Source organism: Chelonia mydas, chromosome 3 (genome assembly GCF_015237465.2).
Source record: "Chelonia mydas isolate rCheMyd1 chromosome 3, rCheMyd1.pri.v2, whole genome shotgun sequence".
Taxonomy (NCBI): Eukaryota; Metazoa; Chordata; order Testudines; family Cheloniidae; genus Chelonia; species Chelonia mydas.
The window spans coordinates 4,385,904-4,403,939 of NC_057851.1; the positions used below are offsets into that span (position 1 = coordinate 4,385,904).

At 46.9% G+C, this 18,036-nt stretch overlaps 1 protein-coding gene across 1 annotated transcript; it reads right to left on the bottom strand.

The window, feature by feature from the left end:
• Positions 1-1,674: 1,674 nt before the first annotated feature.
• On the bottom strand, positions 1,675-16,968 carry PBK (PDZ binding kinase). Its single transcript, XM_037893763.2, has 8 exons — positions 16,820-16,968; positions 15,923-15,999; positions 15,245-15,347; positions 14,543-14,685; positions 11,936-12,105; positions 10,714-10,843; positions 5,806-5,988; positions 1,675-2,060 (listed from the first exon to the last, which is right to left on the bottom strand). Exons 2-8 carry the CDS (start codon positions 15,978-15,980, stop codon positions 1,855-1,857), a joined length of 993 nt encoding a protein of 330 aa, XP_037749691.1. The 5' UTR covers positions 15,981-15,999; positions 16,820-16,968; the 3' UTR covers positions 1,675-1,854.
• Between the last annotated feature and the right edge of the window lie 1,068 nt (positions 16,969-18,036).

The window sequence follows — 18,036 nt, forward strand, 5'->3', positions numbered from 1 at the left end:
ACTACCCTTTGCCTGGTTCCAGTAACACGAGGGGACTCTGCAGGCAAAGGCCAGAACTAGCTCCACCTCATTACCCCTACTAATTCCAACCATCCATAACAGTCTAAGGCAGGGGTCGGCAACCTTTCAGAAGTGGTGTGCCGAGTCTTCATTTATGCACTTTAAGGTTTCGCATGCCAGTAATACATTTTAATGTGCTTTTTTTAGAAGGTCTTACTCTAAAAGTCTATATATTATATAACTAAAGTATTGTATGTAAAGTAAACAAGGTTTTCAAAATGTTTAAGAAGCTTCATTTAAAATTAAAATGCTGATCTTATGCCGCCAGCCTGCTGCCAGCCTGGGGTTCCGTTCACCTAGGCCAGCAGCAGGCTGAGCGGGGCCTGCGGCCAGGACCCCAGACCAGCAGTGGGCTGAGAGGGGCCGGTGGCCAGGACCCCAGGCTGGCAGCGGGCTGAGCTGCTCAGCCTGCTGCCGGTCTGGGGTTCAATCCACCAGCTCCTGCCACCTAGGGTCCCGGCTGCCAGCTCCACTCAGCCTGCTGACGGTCTGGGATCCCAGCCCTGCCCACATAAAGTGGGTACCTACCGTCTCCCTTGTTCTAGCCCATTCTCTTCCTCTCTCTCTGCACTGAGCTGAGGCGGGGAGTGCACTGAGCACAGGGCTGGGGTAGGAGGCTTGGGTATGGAGCGCTTACCTGGGCAGCTCCCATTTGGTGTGAGGGGTGCAGGAGCTCCCATTTGGTGCTCAGGGTGGGGGTGGGAATGTGGGGGGTGCAGGAGTCAGGGCAGGGGGTGTGTGAGGAGGGTGCTGGGGTGGCTGGGTATGTGTGGGGGGGTGCTGTAGTCAGGGCTGGGGTTGTGGGGAGGTGCAGGGGTCAGGGCTGGGGGCGTGTGAGGGGGGTGCAGGAGTTAGGGCTGGGTGGTGGGCTGGGGTCACTCCCTGCCCTGAGTGGCTCACAGGAGGGGCCTGGAGGGAATATGCCCTGATTCCCCCTCGGCCCTTTCCCCCTCCTCCCTGGAGCCGCTTCTCTGGCCATCAGCTGATGGGAGCAGTGAAGGAGAGGAGGAGGGGCAGGAACCCAGCACGCTGGGGGGAGGGGGGAGCTTGCCTGCTGTGCAGTAGCAGCCAGCCAGCAGGACCAAGCTTCTTCACCCTGCAGGGGTAGGGGGGCAGAAAAGAGCAGGCCGGGGCAGGCAGGATTTTTAATGGCACACTGCTGCCTGCCGGGGTCCCGGCCTGGGTTTGGCAGCGGGCTGAGCGTGCCATAGGTTACTGACCCCTGCTCTAAGGCAGTTAACACCTGAGCACTAAATCATGGGTTCTTAAAGCACTTTACAAAGTAGTACTCCGTCTTGTCCTCGGTTTACAAATGGGAAACTCAAGGCATACGTAATTAAGATCTCTCAGCACATACGTGACAAAGTTGGAAATAAGTCAGAGCTCCCACTCAGCGTACCTGATGGCAACAATACGTAAAATGTGGTTCATAAAAAGTTTACTGATTTGGACACAACTAGCTGCCAGATGAATGGACAGTGTGGAACTCTCAGCATTGCAGGAAGTCATGTACTTAAGTTACCTTACTGTTTATAAAAATGCCTGAAGTGTAATCAAGACAAGCACATGATATTTAAAAAGATTAAAGTTCTTACATCAAACACAGCTATCTTGTTACAAACCAATATTTTATTAATTCAAATTCACATCAGCACTATCTGTTTTAAGGAAGAGCTAGTTTTTTCTCAAATGCTTAATATTTGTTTAAAGCTACAGAATGCTATAAACTCATCCAGTGCAAAGGTTACTACTTAAAGAATTCCCCATCAGAACGCAGAGATATGAAGTCAGCAGTTACTGGTGATGCATGTCTTCCTCCAAGACTGCGACAATGTGTGCAGCAGCGGGGCGCTGCTTTGGGTCCTCACACGTGCAGATGGAAAACATTTCAATCACTTTCTGGTATGACTGGTCCAGCTCCTCCATGTTCAGTGGTGGCCTGGTGCCCAGAGCTGCGTAATACGCCTCATCATCAAAGTCCTCTTCATCAAATGTTGTTTCTGGCAAAGAACATTTAAAACAAGTCAGCAGCAGTAATTGGCAGTCTCAATTGGAAAGTGAATGCCACCTTCTCAGGGGCCATCTATCCATCTAACCCATGCAGTCTTTTCCTCCTCTAAATGGGGGTTTGAAGGGTAGGGAGCAGGAGAACCACGGAACTGGTCCTTTGAAGAGTTGCTTGCCATTCTAGAGCCAGAGTTCAGCACATGCTACCTTAGATCTTGTTTGTTTTGCTTAGAAGCCCGTGGATCATCTCACATGCAGCAACGCTTCAGAAGCAGCTGGGCCTCTGCCACTTTGGTTTGCTGATTCAGTCCCTTTGCATTTACAATCTACCACTTCAAACTATAATCAATCATTTGGTTTTCTAGACCCCTCAGAAAAAGCGCCAACTGCGGACCGTTGGGACAAATGCAAAAGCCTCCCTGCAGTTACCACGTCTAGATACTTGCCAGCAAGCCATGTTTCCTGTTGGAATCTCATTAAAACAGGAACACCCCCCCCCCCCCCCAGTGATTACACAGCTGCATGGTTTATAGCCATGGAGATTCTGAAGTATTTCCAGAGATTTTTAAATACCAATTTGTAATTTCCTTGTTTAATTTACATGTTTACTCTTATCCCACTGAAGTCAGTTTCAGTACCGCTATCAGCTTCATTAGGATCAGATTCTACCTGAATAAAATTTTCTGTTAGCTAAGGTGAAAGTTTAGTGATTTTTTAAAAATCTTTTTTTAGTTGTCCAACTGTTAACTTTAAAGTCATATACTTCACTACTTCCAACAGGGTGTAACGCAGTCTTGGTCACACACCTGGCGTAGGCAAACCTTACTCCATCTTAAAAGAGGTGTGTTGAAAGTCGGGATTAGGAAGCTCAGCGAGATGGACTGGCCAGCTTGTTTGAAGGCCAGAGCAAAGGGAGTCATAGAATCATAGACTTCAAGGTCAGAAGGGACCATTATGATAGTCTAGTCTGACCTCCCGCACAATGCAGGCCACAGAATCTCACCCACCTACTCCTGTAACAAACCTCTAACCTATGTCTGAGCTATTGAAGTCCTCAAATTGTGGTTTAAAGACTTCGAGGTAGAGAGAATCATCCAGCAAGTGACCGGTGCCCCACGCTGCAGAGGAAGGCGAAAACCCCCCAGGACCTCTGCCAATCTGCCTTGGAGGAAAATTCTTTCCTGACCCCAAATATGGCCATCAGCTAAACCCTGAGCATGTGGGCAAGACTCACCAGCCAGACACCCAGGAAAGAATTCTCTGTAGTAACTCAGATCCCACCCCATCGAACATCCCATCACAGGCCATTGGATATATCTACCGCTAATAGTTGAAGCTCAATTAATTGCCAAATTAGGCTATCCCATCATATCATCCCTTCCATAAAAACTTATCAAGCTTAGTCTTGAAGCCAGATGTCTTTTGCCCCCACTGCTTCCCTTAGAAGGTTGTTCCAGAACTTCAGTCCTCTGATGGTTAGAAACTTCTCTATCAGATTTATTTTGGGAGGAGTTTCTACCTAGAATGATAGTTTTAGGATTCAAATTACATTGGTCGTATTTATATTGATTTTTTGGATAAAGTTACCACTCTCCTTAAAAAAATAGTGAATTCAGTGGTGGCTTGACAGCCCTAGAGACTGAAACCTCCACAGATCCAGTACAGATACAGCATAGGAGTCAACAGCATGTGCTTCTTCCACTCTGCCAACGTGCCTCAAAAGTAACCTGGCAGAACCACGTCTAAAGGTAAGAGAAGGAGGGTGTCTCCAGAACCTACTCCCTCTTTGGTCTGTCTAGTCAGCCAACAAGTTTCAGTGTCAGTACAGGTGGTGGGGTTTTGGCAACATGCATATATATGCTCATAGATTGGCCTGATACCACCCAACCCTCTTCACACAACTCACCAAAAGAGCCAGATAGTTAAGAGCCAACTTTTGATCACTTCTGGCCTTGGCTGGAACTAAGGTGACAATCTAGGGATCCCAGGTTATCCCATTATAACCCTACAGATTTCATCCCCAGTCAGCCGTAACATCTAGTGCCCCCTTTCAAAGTGCAGTTTTGTTCTGTTTGAGGACCACTTTTTGGTGGAAGGAGGAAAGTACTGGCACTTGGGCCAGCCAGCATCTAAAACAGCGGTCACGGATTAGTGAGGCTGTCCTGCTTTTGAACAGCAGAGACAAGGTGACTGAATGGGAGCAGCACTGGCCTTTTAACAAGACAATGGAAATATCACTGAGCTATTACAATATAAGCCCTAACCCAAAAATGTAAAGCCAGGAGCTATTTAAATGCTACTATAATAATGCACTGGCTGGGCCATCTGCAAGACTAAGTCTAGGAGCTGGATGACTGTTAGTTCGAGCAGTGGAGGCGGATGTTTTCAGATCTAGAGATCCTGGGGACACATTCACACTGTTCAGCTAGGTTATGCATTTACTTTCGCTTCCGAGTGTGAGTAGTCCAATTGCCTCTGACGATTTGTTGAGCTCAGTTTGCTGGGCTGGAGAAGAATGTTGTTATCCTTTGACTGTCATGCTGACCACATCACTTTGGTCCTAGTTAAACTGCAGCTACCCCCACGGTAGATCCCTTCCCCAACACAATTAAAACATGACTCAGTCTTGCAGTATAGATGGACCAGAACCATAATCTAAGCAACTTCACTTAGCTTTTAGCAGGGCCGTAGCATGATTCAGAAACGTGCTTTGGTCCTATCTACACTTCACAACCGGAACCATGTTGAGGGACTATCCAGTTGTAACTTGGTTCTCGTGCCAAGTTTAGTGTGGAGAGGAATTTGATAAGCAGCAGAATTTCAAGGGAGAATTCTCCTGCAGCTGTTTAACAAGCAGCTGGACTTCTTATGGGGCACGTCAGTATTTAAAATGATTAATTAGGCACATTTAACAACTCATTTGGATTTAAAAAGCCAAACAAACTTTAAAGCAGTCAGCCACCTGCAGAACCATTGTGCACAGCAGCCAGGCACATGTTTTGCAGTAAGCCACCCCCCCCCCCCCCCCCGAGTAGCTTTGAGTGCCTCTTTTGTGCTGCAACACGCTCCCGGCAAGGTGAGACACAACTGGGAACTTACCAGCCAGGCAGTTCTCAGAAGCAAAAGAAAGGGTTAAAAAAAACAATCAGTGAGCAGAGAAAGGTCTTGGCTAACCTTTCCCCTCACTATTTCCTTATGTCCTCTTTCAATAGGCTATTTAAGTAGATGAACACAAGACAGTTTAATTATTTTTCTAGTTGTATTGATAGCAGGTCATGATTCACACGTGTCTTAGCTAGTGGATGTGCGTTAAAGAAACACTAAAGGCTTGTCTACCCTACCACTTTTGTCAGTATAACTTATGTCGCTCGGGGTGTGGAAAAAACAAAACAAAAAAACCACCCCTAGGTAATGTAAGTTACACCGACAGAAGCACCGATGTGGGCAGCCCTATGTTGGCAGGAGAGCTTCTCCTGACAACACAGCTATTGCCGCTTGTGGGAGTGGTTTTATTATGTCGATGGGAGAACTCTCCCGTCAGCACAGAGGAGTTACAGGAGCAATCCTACAGCGGTGCAAGTGTAGGCTCGGCAGTGTAGACAAGCCCTAAGGCATCCCCTGCACATACAAATGTTAGACACAGTCAGTTCCACTATTGGGTAAATCCATCTTTAAGGGCAGCTTCCTGCAAGAGATGCTTGATTTTAAGAGTTGGGACTGTAAGAAATAAAAGCTGACCTTCATCGTCGTCATCATCATCATCAGGCAGGTTCAGATGAGGTATGGAAAGGGTCATCATCTCCCACAGAGTCAGTCCAAAAGCAAAGATGTCCGCCTTATCAGTGATAACACCACCATCCTCCAGAGCTTCCTTAGGTTTCCATGGCTCCGTGCCAATGTAAAGTGCCTCCGGGTCACTCACTGAAGAGAAACAACACGTGACTCAAGCCATGTCCACACTAGGAAAAACGGTGTACTTAACATGTTAAACCATAACTGCCTCAACTACACTAGGATTTGAAGATGCGTTAGCTGGGCGAAGCAAACTCTAGGAGGAAGTGAGGGGTCACCATGCCCTGCTAGTGTGTTAAAACTACGGCTTGACTGGTCCACACTAGGATTTTAACAGTGTGTTAACTGTTAAAAACACTTTCTCCCCCTACTTTAGAAGAGGACTTAAAATGAACGGAAAGAATCAAGTTTGGGGTGTGTCCCAACACCCAGTGATTAGATTCACACCTAAAGAGCGCAGGGGGACTAAGCTACATACTGTAGAAAGGTAACATTTTGCACCAGCGCAGGGCCTGTACTCCATCATGCAGATATCCAGTTCTGTGCTGCAGATTTAAGTCAAGGATAATAAGCACCGAATATAGACTTCTACTAAAATCATGCACGTTTTAGGAACGGCACAGGACACCACAAATAGATTCCACTGCAAAGTCTGCCTGCTTGGTGCTATGAGGCATGGGTCTTAAGATCAACAGAATACTAGAAGCTCCAGTTCAGGATTTAATACACTGAGGAGTTAGGATCATTTAGCATTTGGTCTGCTTGAACAGCATGACTAACAAACATGTTCTGAATGTGAGTGATAATTGGGGATCATTTAAGAACACTTTACAAGATGCCCAAAAAGCAACAGTCAAAGAAGAAAGTTGTACTGTAAAATAGAAATAAATATATATATATAACAAATGGAAGTTGACAGTAATGACTATAAATCAGGAGGCAGGAATTGGAGAAAACTGATAAGGGAAGCAAAGGGACGCAAGGAGAAATCTATGACCAGCACAGTTAAAAACAATAAGGAATTTTTAAATATATTTAGGAACAAAAAGAAACCTAACAATGGTATCCTAACAATAGATGGAAATGGTAGAATCATCAGTAATAATGTAGGAAAGCAGAAGTGTTCAATAAACATTTCTGTTCTGTATTTGGGGGAGGCGGGGGAGGGGGGGGGGACAGATAATGTAATCTCATCATATGGTGATAACACTCTTTTCATTCCACCAGTATCTCTAGAGGATGTTAAACAGCAGCTACTAAAGTTAGACATTTTAAAATAATCAGATTCAGTTAACAAACCCAAGAGTTTTAAGAGAGCTGGCTGAGGAGCTCGTTGGAGCGTTATTGTTGACTTTCAATAAATTCTGGGGGACTGGGGAAGTTCCAGAAGAAAGCTAATATTGTGCCAGTTCTTTAAAAAGGGTAAGGGGGAGGACCTGTCAGCCTGACATCAATCCTGGGCAAGATAATGGAGCAGCTGATACAGGACTCCATTAGTTCTTTAATAAAGGAGAGTAATGTAATTAATGCCAATCAACATGGATTTATGGAAAAACCGTAGTTATCAAACTAACTTGATCTCTTTCTTTGGTGAGTTTGGTTGATAAAGGTAATAGTGCTGACGTAATATACTTAGGCTTCTATAAGGCGCTTGACTTGGTACTGCACAAAATTTTGATTAAAACACTAGAATATAAAATGAACATGGCACATATTAAATGGATTAAAAAACTGGCTAACTGATAGGTGTTAAAATGCAATTGTGAACAGGGAATCATCACTGAATGGGTGTGTTTCTAGTGGAGTGGCTCAGGGATCAGTTCTTGCTATTGCTATGCTATTTGACATTTTTATCAACGACCTGGAAGAAAACAAAATCACTGATAAAGTTTGCAGGTGACACAACCAAAGTCAGGGAAGTGGTAAATGAGCACAGGTCATCAATAATGAACGTGAGCAAACAATGTGTATTTTAATACGGCTAAATGTAAATGTGTACCCCACAGAACAAAGACTGCAGGCCATACTTACAGGATGGGGGACTCTATCCTGGGAAGCAGTGACAAAGATTTGGGGGTCCTGGTGGATAATCAGCTGAATACGAGCTCCCACTGTGACATTGTGGCCAAAAGAGCTAATGTAATCCTGGGATGCATAAAACAGGAGAATCTCTAGCAGGAGCAGAGAGGTTATTTGACCTCTGTATTTGGCACTGGTGCAACCGCTGCTGGAATCCTGTGTCCAGTGCTGGTGCCCACAATTCAAGAAGGATGTTGATAAATTGGAGAGGGGTCAGAGAAGAGCCACAAGAAGGATTAAAGCATTAGAAACCTGCCTTGTAGTGACAGACTCAGAGAGCCCTATCTTAACAAAAGAGAAGTTTAAGGGGTGACTTGATTATAGTCTGTAAGTATCTACATGGGGAACAAATATTTAATCATGGATGGGCTCTTCAATCTAGCACAGAAAGGTCTAGAATCTCACCTTTGTGATTCGTGGGAACCTTATGCCGGCAGAGAGGCCTGGATTGGAATATGATCCTGAGGTGCAGCACCTGCGATCTATTACACTGATGAATCAACTCTACCTCTCCCAGTCAATCAACAAGAGTTCTATTAAAGCCAGAGGACAACGCCTCTGACAGAGTCCATTTCCCAGCTGTTGTCTGAAGGTGGCTGGGATGGAGGGATGAATTTACATCATGCTAGGTGACCCGCTGCTAGCCAGGACAACGATTTACCTTTCTTTAATCCAGCAAAGGTTTATTACTGGTCAGTATGTTTTTAAAGTCTCCAAGAGCTCCTAGTTAATCTTATAAAGAGTCGAAAAAATGTCGGTATCTGACTGAATAAGGAGACCCAGTCACTGACTTGATGCCCGCTCACTCCTGCAGAAGAGATTTTGGTGCAGCATGTTGCTTTTTAGTGAAGCCAGCATGCTGAGCTGTATGCTGACGCTCCAGCAAGCAGTGGCTTCGGCACACTTTCCCCATTGCCTAATAATTCACTGAGCTATCAGAAGGCTCACAGCTGCTCGAGAAACATTACACTTGTGCTGCAAGGCTGATCTTCAGAAGTATCTGGCACTAATGAGAAATTAATGTTAGAATCCTTATCACTTTGTAGACCATCATTCTTTAATTCTTGGATACCCCACGGCGAAGGCTACGGGTATTTTTAATAAAAAGTCATGGACAGGTCACGGGCAGTAAACAAAAATTCACGGCCCATAATCAGTCCATGACTTGTATTATATACCCCTGACTAAATCGTGGGCGGTGGGGGAGTGGCGTGGCCTGGGTGCTCTGGGGGGGGATGGCCCGGGGGGCGCCGCGGGTGCTCTGGGGGGAGCAGCCCAGGACCCCTGCTGGTGCTGGGGGAGCAGGCAGCAGCACGCGGCCTGGCACCCCTGCTGGTGCTGGGGGGGAGGAGGAGGAGGTTTGGCAGGCCCCTTACCTGGCTCCTTATGGCCCCCCCCCCAGGCAGAGGTGTGGCCAGATGGCTCCATACGCTGCCTCCACCCCAAGCGCTAGCTCTGCAGCACCCATTGGCCAGGAACCGCGGCCAATGGGAGCTGCGGGGTCAGTGCCTGCGGGCAGAGGCAGCCAGCGGAGAGACGTGTGCTAGGAGCGGAGGGAGAGACAAGTGGCTGCTTCTGGGGAGCCCCCCGAGGTAAGCACCGCCCAGAGCCTTCACCCCCAGCCCTGAGCCTCCTCCCACACCCAAACTCCTGCTGCTGCTGAGGGGGGCTGAGGTGGCCCAGGGGCTGCCGGAGCTGCTCAGGCAGCCCCTGGGCCAGCTGCACCGGCCGCTGCAGAAGTCACGGAGGTCCTGGAATCCATGATTTCCATGACAAACTTGCAGCTTTACCTATGGATAAGGACTCAGTGTCCTTTTTTGGCCAGTTGGATATTGTCTCCATGTGACACACCACAAGACTTTACTCAGAGCTGGGCTGAAGGTTCTTCTAATCTAGAGGACTTGTTCTTTGCAGTCACCCCATAATTTAATGTGTTTAACTACCCTCCGCATTGGGAGATCATTCCTGTGGCCCTATCCTCCCCGGCTCCAAAGCCCATTTTGTCATGGCAACATTCCCTTCTCTTCCCTTATAAAATGAAAGCGTTACTAATAAAAATCTAATAGTGCAGCTTCATACATCAGTCAGCTGGTGCAAACCCAAGCACTGGGGAAAGAAACAGAGGGTGAAGTGATTTTGTAATTAACCCAAACACATTCCTGCTTTTGACAGCTATACCAACAGGCCATTAGACATCTGCTTCTTGTTGTAGTTAAGTAAAACATTTATAATTTTCACAATTGGCTCAGGCTGGTCTCCAGAACTATGAAATAGAAGGTTAATTTACTTAACTCTCAAGCAGGAGTTAAGGTTTCCCCACAGCCAGATGCCAGTTCAAAAATCTGTTAGGCCTAATCCAGTGTTCCTTGTACACTGGAACTCCTATGCACGTTAAGGTGAGTTTGGGGGTCCAAGAAATGCAATATGGGGCCCTTTGGGGTAACATGGAAGTTTCTTGCAATTATGCAGCACCATTCACCTGGAAGGCACTTAAACTATAAGAAGCACCTCCACTGAAATGCAGCCATCTCTGGGGCAAAGAGTAGCAACCACATGGCATAGAGCCAGGGACGGAAACTGCATCCTTGCACAGCCAACTCCTATTATGAAAACACAATGGGATCTTTAATGTCTACCCAGAGCAGACACCACCTCAGTTTAGACCAGTAGGTCATCCTTGCCCTTTCCAGGTCAAAAGCTAGCTTTAGTTTTCTGGTCCCGGACACCCGTAGTGTCCAGATGACTGGAGCAGTCCAAGCTGACAGCCCCACATACCAGTCATGTTTTCATCCAGTGGCAGGGACACTCCCACATCGCAGATTTTTATCGACTCAAAGTCACCTTTAATGACAACGTTAGAAGACTTGATGTCTCCGTGGAGCAGTTTCTTATCGTTATGCAGATACTGCAAGGCAGAAAAAGGAACAAATAGCATCCCACTCACAGATGAGAAGCAACAAACAGAGAAAGAGGCTATTTTAAAACAGGTTTGGGCAGTGAAGCATCATCATATTATTATTTAACATTCATACTGCAGCGTCATCTTACGGCTTCAGTTGTGCTAGGTCCAACAGTCCCTGCCCCAAAGAATCTACTAATCTAGAAGACATGACATATCAGATGAATGAGACAAACAAGCAGACTTCAATGGAGCGATGTGGATTTACACGAGCTGAGAATCTAGCCCAAGGTTTTTACATTGCTACTGTGACACTAACAACAATGCGAGAATTATCACTGAAAAGGCTGTTCCATGCAACCTTCCATTTTCATGGCTTATAACTAAGGCTACGTTTTAGTCCTGGGTATTTTTAGTAAAAGTCACAGACAGGTCACGGGCTGTAAACAAAAATTCACAGCCTGTGACCTGTCCGTGACTTTTACTAAAAATATCAGTGAATAAAACTGCCCAGGGGCCCTGCAGGTGGTAGGGGAGAGCGATACGGCTGCTTTTTTCTTTCTTTCTTATGCCTCTCTCTGTGTACCCCTCCAGTATCTTCAGGACCAACCCCTCAGCCTCCCGGTCAGATTATCTGCCCATCCCACCTACCCACAACGTCTGCTGGTGCCAGAGCTCCTTTACTGGCTGCCAGCATGAGGCTGAGGGTGGACTCTAGCAGCTAGCAAGAAGGAAAAGTGGGTGATTCTCAAAGGAACGGAAAAGTGTGAGTAAGCCAGTGGGGGCCAGTATTAACAAAAACAAAGTTGTATCACTTATTGGGTTACTTTCATTGTAAGCTGTTTGGGGCAGGGACTATCGTTTTGTTCCGTGTTTGTACAGCACCTCGCACAATGGGACTGTGGTCTCTTTGGTCTCAATATCACGTTCCATGAAACCAGAGTGGCACCTTAACAAGGACTTGTGGCATCTGCAAACCATGCGCCAAGACTAGTGCAGCATCCTTTGGATTCTCTCAGGTTGAGTTACTGGGAAAATAAAGTATCACCCCTGTATACAGCTCTGCCATGAAGCAGCTAATATCACTAGAAAACGTACCTTCAACCCTCTTGCCATGTTCAAGGCAACTTTGAGAATTGTAGCAGCAGGAAAAGGGCCCTGATGTTTTGTATTTCTCTCTTCAATTAAGTCATTGAGAGATTTTTCTCCTCCGTATTCCATAGCAAGGCACATGCTTCCATCGTTGGCCTGAGTAAATGCACGGTATCCTTAAAACAATTAGAGATGTAATCTGTTTTTAGGGGACCAGAAGAGGCAATATCTGCAGAAGAGGCATTTTATGCGTATGCTTAGTAGCATAATTTGACAGCAGAGTCTCACTAATTCACAATGATATTTAGGCCACCCATCATTATGGAATTTTGTGAATAAGTAAACAAACAATATCAAAGTGTTCACAGTTACAGCTGTATAACTGTAATGACCACAACTTCTGTGACACCTTTAGCCTGATCAGCGCTAGGGTTTCTCCCCAAAAATTCTAACTGGTTTTAACAATAGTTTCAACAAAACCAATTTTAAAACCATTTGGAACCATAATATAGGCCAGATTTCAGGCAGCCTGGACCATTTGAAACTGGTTTAGGCCACCTGGAGCCTGCTCTATATTACAACTCCAACCTATTTAAAATTCAAATTAGCTGACCTGGGAAAACCAGTTAAGAGTTTTTGGGAAAATTTTCACAGCACATACCGGCCTTCAGGTTTTTTCCATATAAAGCCACAGGCCAAGTTTTCCAGAAATCGGTGCCCAACTTGAGACATTTTAGGGAGAGGTGTCTAATTTTCAGAAAGTGCTGAGTGCCTCTGCGCTGAAATCAGACTCATTTACAGTGTCTAAAACTGGACACCTAAAACTTGAGGCACACAAAAATCACTAGCCCCTTTTGACAGTCTTGGCCATGGCATTTGACTATGTTCAATAGAATGGCGCATGGGGTTTTAAAATGGTTTCAGCATTTAATAAATGGTTTAGACTATTTTATTGTAAGTTAAAGGATAATTAGTTGACTTCATATAATTTCCCAGGATAAACTCCCTGATATTAACATATTATGTTATGACTTTGCAAATTTCTCCCCAACTAAAAAGAGGACACTTGCGTTTTTGCATGATTTTTCCCATTGTATAACGGACAAATAATCATGTACGTGTTCTGTAGTACATTTTGCTAAAGCAATGAAATCTTTGCAATATGAAAACTCAATACAATGTTCTTGGCCATTGAACTCTTGCTGAGAAGGGAGAACACTCATCATTTGGGGGGACATAAATTGATAAAATTCTCCTGGAGCACTTATGGTATTTCTAGCAAAAATGAAAACATCTTGATTTTTTTTTAAATGCACAGTAAAGAAAAAAGCTAAATCAATTGCTGATTTCAGTGACAAAGGTAATAATCCCAGGGATTAATGATATATTACGGTATTAACCAAAACTTCACTGAATATACCATGGTTTCACAAACTATTACTAACACTGAAAGTCAAGAATTTTTATAGAAGCTGTTTTCAAGAGGTTCTAGACTTTCCATAACTCAGGAACTGGCTTATTTTGCGTACATTAATTCATTTTATTATTATTAATGAGTGCACAGCATCAAAGATCCAGTAAAGAGCTGGACTGAACAAGCTACCAGAATGCCTGTGTCTGCTTACAAAGTATTTAGAGCGCAATCTTTGGCAGTAACCACTTTTTGTACTTGATGCTGTGCTTATTTCTGTTTGTCTGCTTTATTCAGTGTGTGTTAATGACACCACCCCAGATATCAATAAAAGATTTCTAGCACCCTACACTGGACACATTCTAATATGCTGTCACTATTCCCTCAGGTCCTGAACCTATAAATACTGGCACATACTTAATTTTGTGCATGTGAGAAGTCTAATTGTAGTCATTGCGAAAAATCATATAAGTGTAGGGCTGGAAGGGATGTTGACAGGTCACCTAGTCCAGTCCCTTGTGCTGAGGCAGGACCAAGTATACCCATATAGTAAAGTTAAACTTGTGTAAGTGTTTGCAGGATCTGGGCACTGGAGGGAGTCTACAGGATGCCAGCAGGCAATCTAAAGCTTTGCAAGGCTGCTCTGGGATAAGCCTAGCATGCCTGTGAATAAGATCTCTGGTTCATTCCTCTCCTTTGGGGACAGAAAGAGAGCGACTCTACAATGCTTTGATAACCCACATGCTAGAAGTGGGATATTGAGGTATTTCTGAATTCTCCTTCATGGCAGCACCAGTACGCTGGCCAGAATTAGATCTTTTAAGGTTACGCTTAATGTTACACAGAGAGTTACGTGACCTGTTAAGCCAAATTGATAGATTTGGAACTCTATACACGGCCAAGGTAATACCTGATGGAGGAAGAAACTAGTTGCAGTGTGTCCATGCCAGCTGGTGGATAGAGAGGAATGAAGGGAGAGTTGGAGGGGCCAGTACTTTTGTACTCTCTATGGAATGTAGGGGTCAGGGGATATGCACATGCACCCTCTGCTGCTCAAACAAGGTCCAGGGCCATTTGTGCCCTCCCCCCCTGGCTCTGGGAAGGTAACATCAGGAAGGAGACACCTGCCTTACTAAGCCTCAGAGATGGCTCCAATAGTTACATTTGCAAATTAAGCATCTTAAGTTGTGTCTGAAACTTACCTACAATGTTTGGGTGCTGAAGGTTTTTCAGAATCTTGGCTTCTTCATTCAGTCTCTGTTGATATATATTTTGCTGCTTATTGTCACATTTTGGATTAATTTTCTTCACAGCCCATGGGGAACGAGACAAGCCTTTAGGAGATCTGTATGGAAAAAATTCACTCTGTTAGAAAATGAAGCATCGTCCCATCCATATTTGACATCAGTGATGAAAGATCTATCACAGGCATCTATTCAGTGTTGGCCAAGAGTATCATTAACATAATGATGGATGTACAACTAATTTGTGGAATTAAACAGTTAACCTAAAACTATGAAACTAATTTTGCCAACTTAATAATAAATCGTACACTGCACAGCACAGAGTTCGAATTTCTACTACAGTCATATATTATAGTCAGCCTCAGAGGAACTCCAGCAGTGTGGGGTAATCCCAGTAAAGTCTCCAAGAATTAATGAGCCATGAAGACTGAGCTAGTAGTGATGACTCCAGTTTAGGTTTAAGGCATACTGATAAGGCCGTATGGGGCATCTTGCACTGCCAGTGTTGTACACAAGCTGTGGATAGATTTCAGTTTCCAAGACAGGCAAGCCAGCATCTTTCATCAGCACAGAAGTCTCTTTAAAAAATCTATCCTAGTAGTATATGATCTAAAGTCCCAGGTAATGGCCACCCTATCCTGTTTATGTTCTTACACTTACCTTTTCATAAGGTAAACATTTACTCCAGTTCCATAACCAAGCTTCTGCATGAAAGGAGAGGCTGGAATTACTACAGAAGCTGAAGGTCCGCATGGCCCATTGTCTAAAAACAAAAAACAAGAAAAAAATCATTCCATTTCTTTAGCACCTTCCATCTGAAGATCTCAAAGCTCTTGCTACAAGCATTTTTGACTACAACTGTACTTGGAGCTTTGTATGGAAGAGAGGTAGATGAGATTTAGTTTTTAAAAAAAAAAGCGCTTAACAAACCTCTTCTTCTTTGATTAGACTTCAGGAAACCATCCAAATATGTATGCGTCATACCATCCTTGGTGTACATCTCAACGGAAATCTTTAACAAAACTTCACGTGGAATTTTATTTTCCCAGTAATTTAAAGTCTGATCTCAAAACAAACTTATTTTTCTCTCCCTTTCAAATCCACATTGTAACGATTATGTTTATAAATAGTCATTCTAACAGGACATGATCAGCACTATCTTGTTTATTAGGCAACTACCACACCACCACTAGCTTTGTGTTGTGAAACACTGGGCCCAGACATAATCTGACTAAAAAAACTTCAGTATTGATTATACTTCAATGGAAGTGTTTTAGGGGATAAAATTAACCCTGTTCTACAATAGTTAACCAGAGGCCATATTTGAATACAACTTACCAGATTTCTTCCTATTAATTATTTTGTTAGGAGTCTTGAAGGCAGTTGCTGTTTCCATTGTGGATAATTGTCCTGAGCTTTATAACACAAGAGAGTTGCAATTTACATTAGATCTGCCTGCAATGTATTTCTCCAGTGCAGAACACCATCTATCTATCTCCTACCATAGCTTTAAACACAGTCTATAATTCATACTAATTAGCACATTCTATAAATATGTGTTATAGATTTTGTCCTGAACTTAATGGAAACCTGAACCGACACTGCAACCCAGGTCAGAGCTTTCTAGCTGCCATAACAAGTTGTTTGCAGTGTTGTTTTAGCCATGCGGGCCCCAGGATATTAGAGAGACAAGGTGGGGGAGGTAATAGCTTTTATCAGCCAGCTTCTGTTGGTGAGAGAGACAAGCTTGAGAGCGTACATAGACAGAGCTCTCCCAGGCTCAGGTGGATCAGAGGGGACACAGGACTCCTGGGTCCCCTCCCCCGCTCGAGTGGATGGGGGGAGTGGGGGGAAAGCACACAGGACTCCTGGGTCCCCGCCCCGGCTCAAGGGGATGCGGGGGGGGGGGGAGCACAGGACTCCTGGGTCCCCTCCCCAGCTCAGGGGGATGCGGGGGGGGGGAGCACAGGACTCCTGGGTCCCCTCCCCAGCTCAGGGGGATGCGGGGGGGGGGAGCACAGGACTCCTGGGTCCCCTCCCCAGCTCAGGGGGATGCGGGGGGGGGGGAGCACAGGACTCCTGGGTCCCCTCCCCAGCTCAGGGGGATGCGGGGGGGGGGAGCACAGGACTCCTGGGTCCCCTCCCCGGCTCAGGGGGATGCGGGGGGGGGGGGGAGAGCACAGGACTCCTGGGTCCCCTCCCCGACTGGGGGAGGGGCGAATCCCGGCCCGTTACCTGCCGCGGCTCCGTTCACTGCTCAACCGCCGCCATTTGAATCCGCGCGCGCTGCCCCAGAGCCGCCCCCCAAGCGGCTACGGCGGCCGCGCGGCCCAAACAGGGTCGGCCGGGAGCGAGTGACAGGAGGGGCGGGGGGCGGAGCGCGAGGGGGCGGGCCCATTGGGGTGGGCGGAGCCACGGGACACGGGGGAGAGGGGCGTGTGTCAGCCGTCACGGGGCTACTGGAAGGGGCGGGGACCCATCGCTCCCCCGGGGGGGGCGGCTGGGAGAGCAGGGGCCCAATGCCTGGGGGGGGGGGGCAGCAGGGGCCCAATCCCTGGGGGGGGCTGCTGGGAGAGCAGGGGCCCAATGCCTGGGGGGGGGGAGCAGGGGCCCAATCCCCGGGGAGGGGGGAGTTGGGAGAGCAGGTGCCCAATCCCCAGGGGGGACTGGGGGGAACAGGTGCCCAATCCCCGGGGGGGACTGGGGGGAGCAGGGGCCCAATCCCCGGGGGGGGGGAGTTCGGAGAGCAGGGGTCCAATCCCCGGGGGGGCTGGGAGAGCAGGGGCCCAATCCCTGGGGGGGCTGGGAGAGCAGGGGCCCAATCCCGGGGGGGAGAGCAGGGGTCCATCCTTCCCCTTGGGGATGAGTAGGGGCCCAACACCCTGGGGGGCTGGGGGGAGCTGGGGTCCAGTCCCCTGGGGGGCTGGGGGGAGCAGGGGTCCATCCTTCCCTTTGCGGGGAAGCAGGGGACCCATCCCCAGGTGGGGAGCAGGGGCCAACCCCCTGGTGGCGCCTGGGGGGAGCAGGGGACAACCCCCTCCTCCCTGGGCTGCGACCTTTTTCTCCTTGGATGGCCCTCGGTTTATGGGTGGTGTTCATGGCGGGCTATCCCCTGATCTGAGTGACGCCTCCCTGTTGGGCACAGCCCTGGCTGGGGCCAGGGGTGCGATCCCCGCTGCCTGGGTGTGCGGTGTCTGACACGGGTGCCGGCAGCAACTGCTGGAGTTCAGGCTGTGGAGCAGTTTCCGCGAGGACCCTTGTTCTCGCTTGGTCTCACCTTCCCCAGCCACTTCCTTGCGGGGGATGAGAGGCGGCCGGTTTTGTCGCAACCCAGAAGGGACTTTTGGAGCTAGAGCGGCAGAGCGGTTTTTAAGCGATACGCCAGGACCACGGGGAACTCACCCTCTGGAGCAGCTGCTTCAGAGTCCTCTTGGATTGCGAAAAGGCAGATT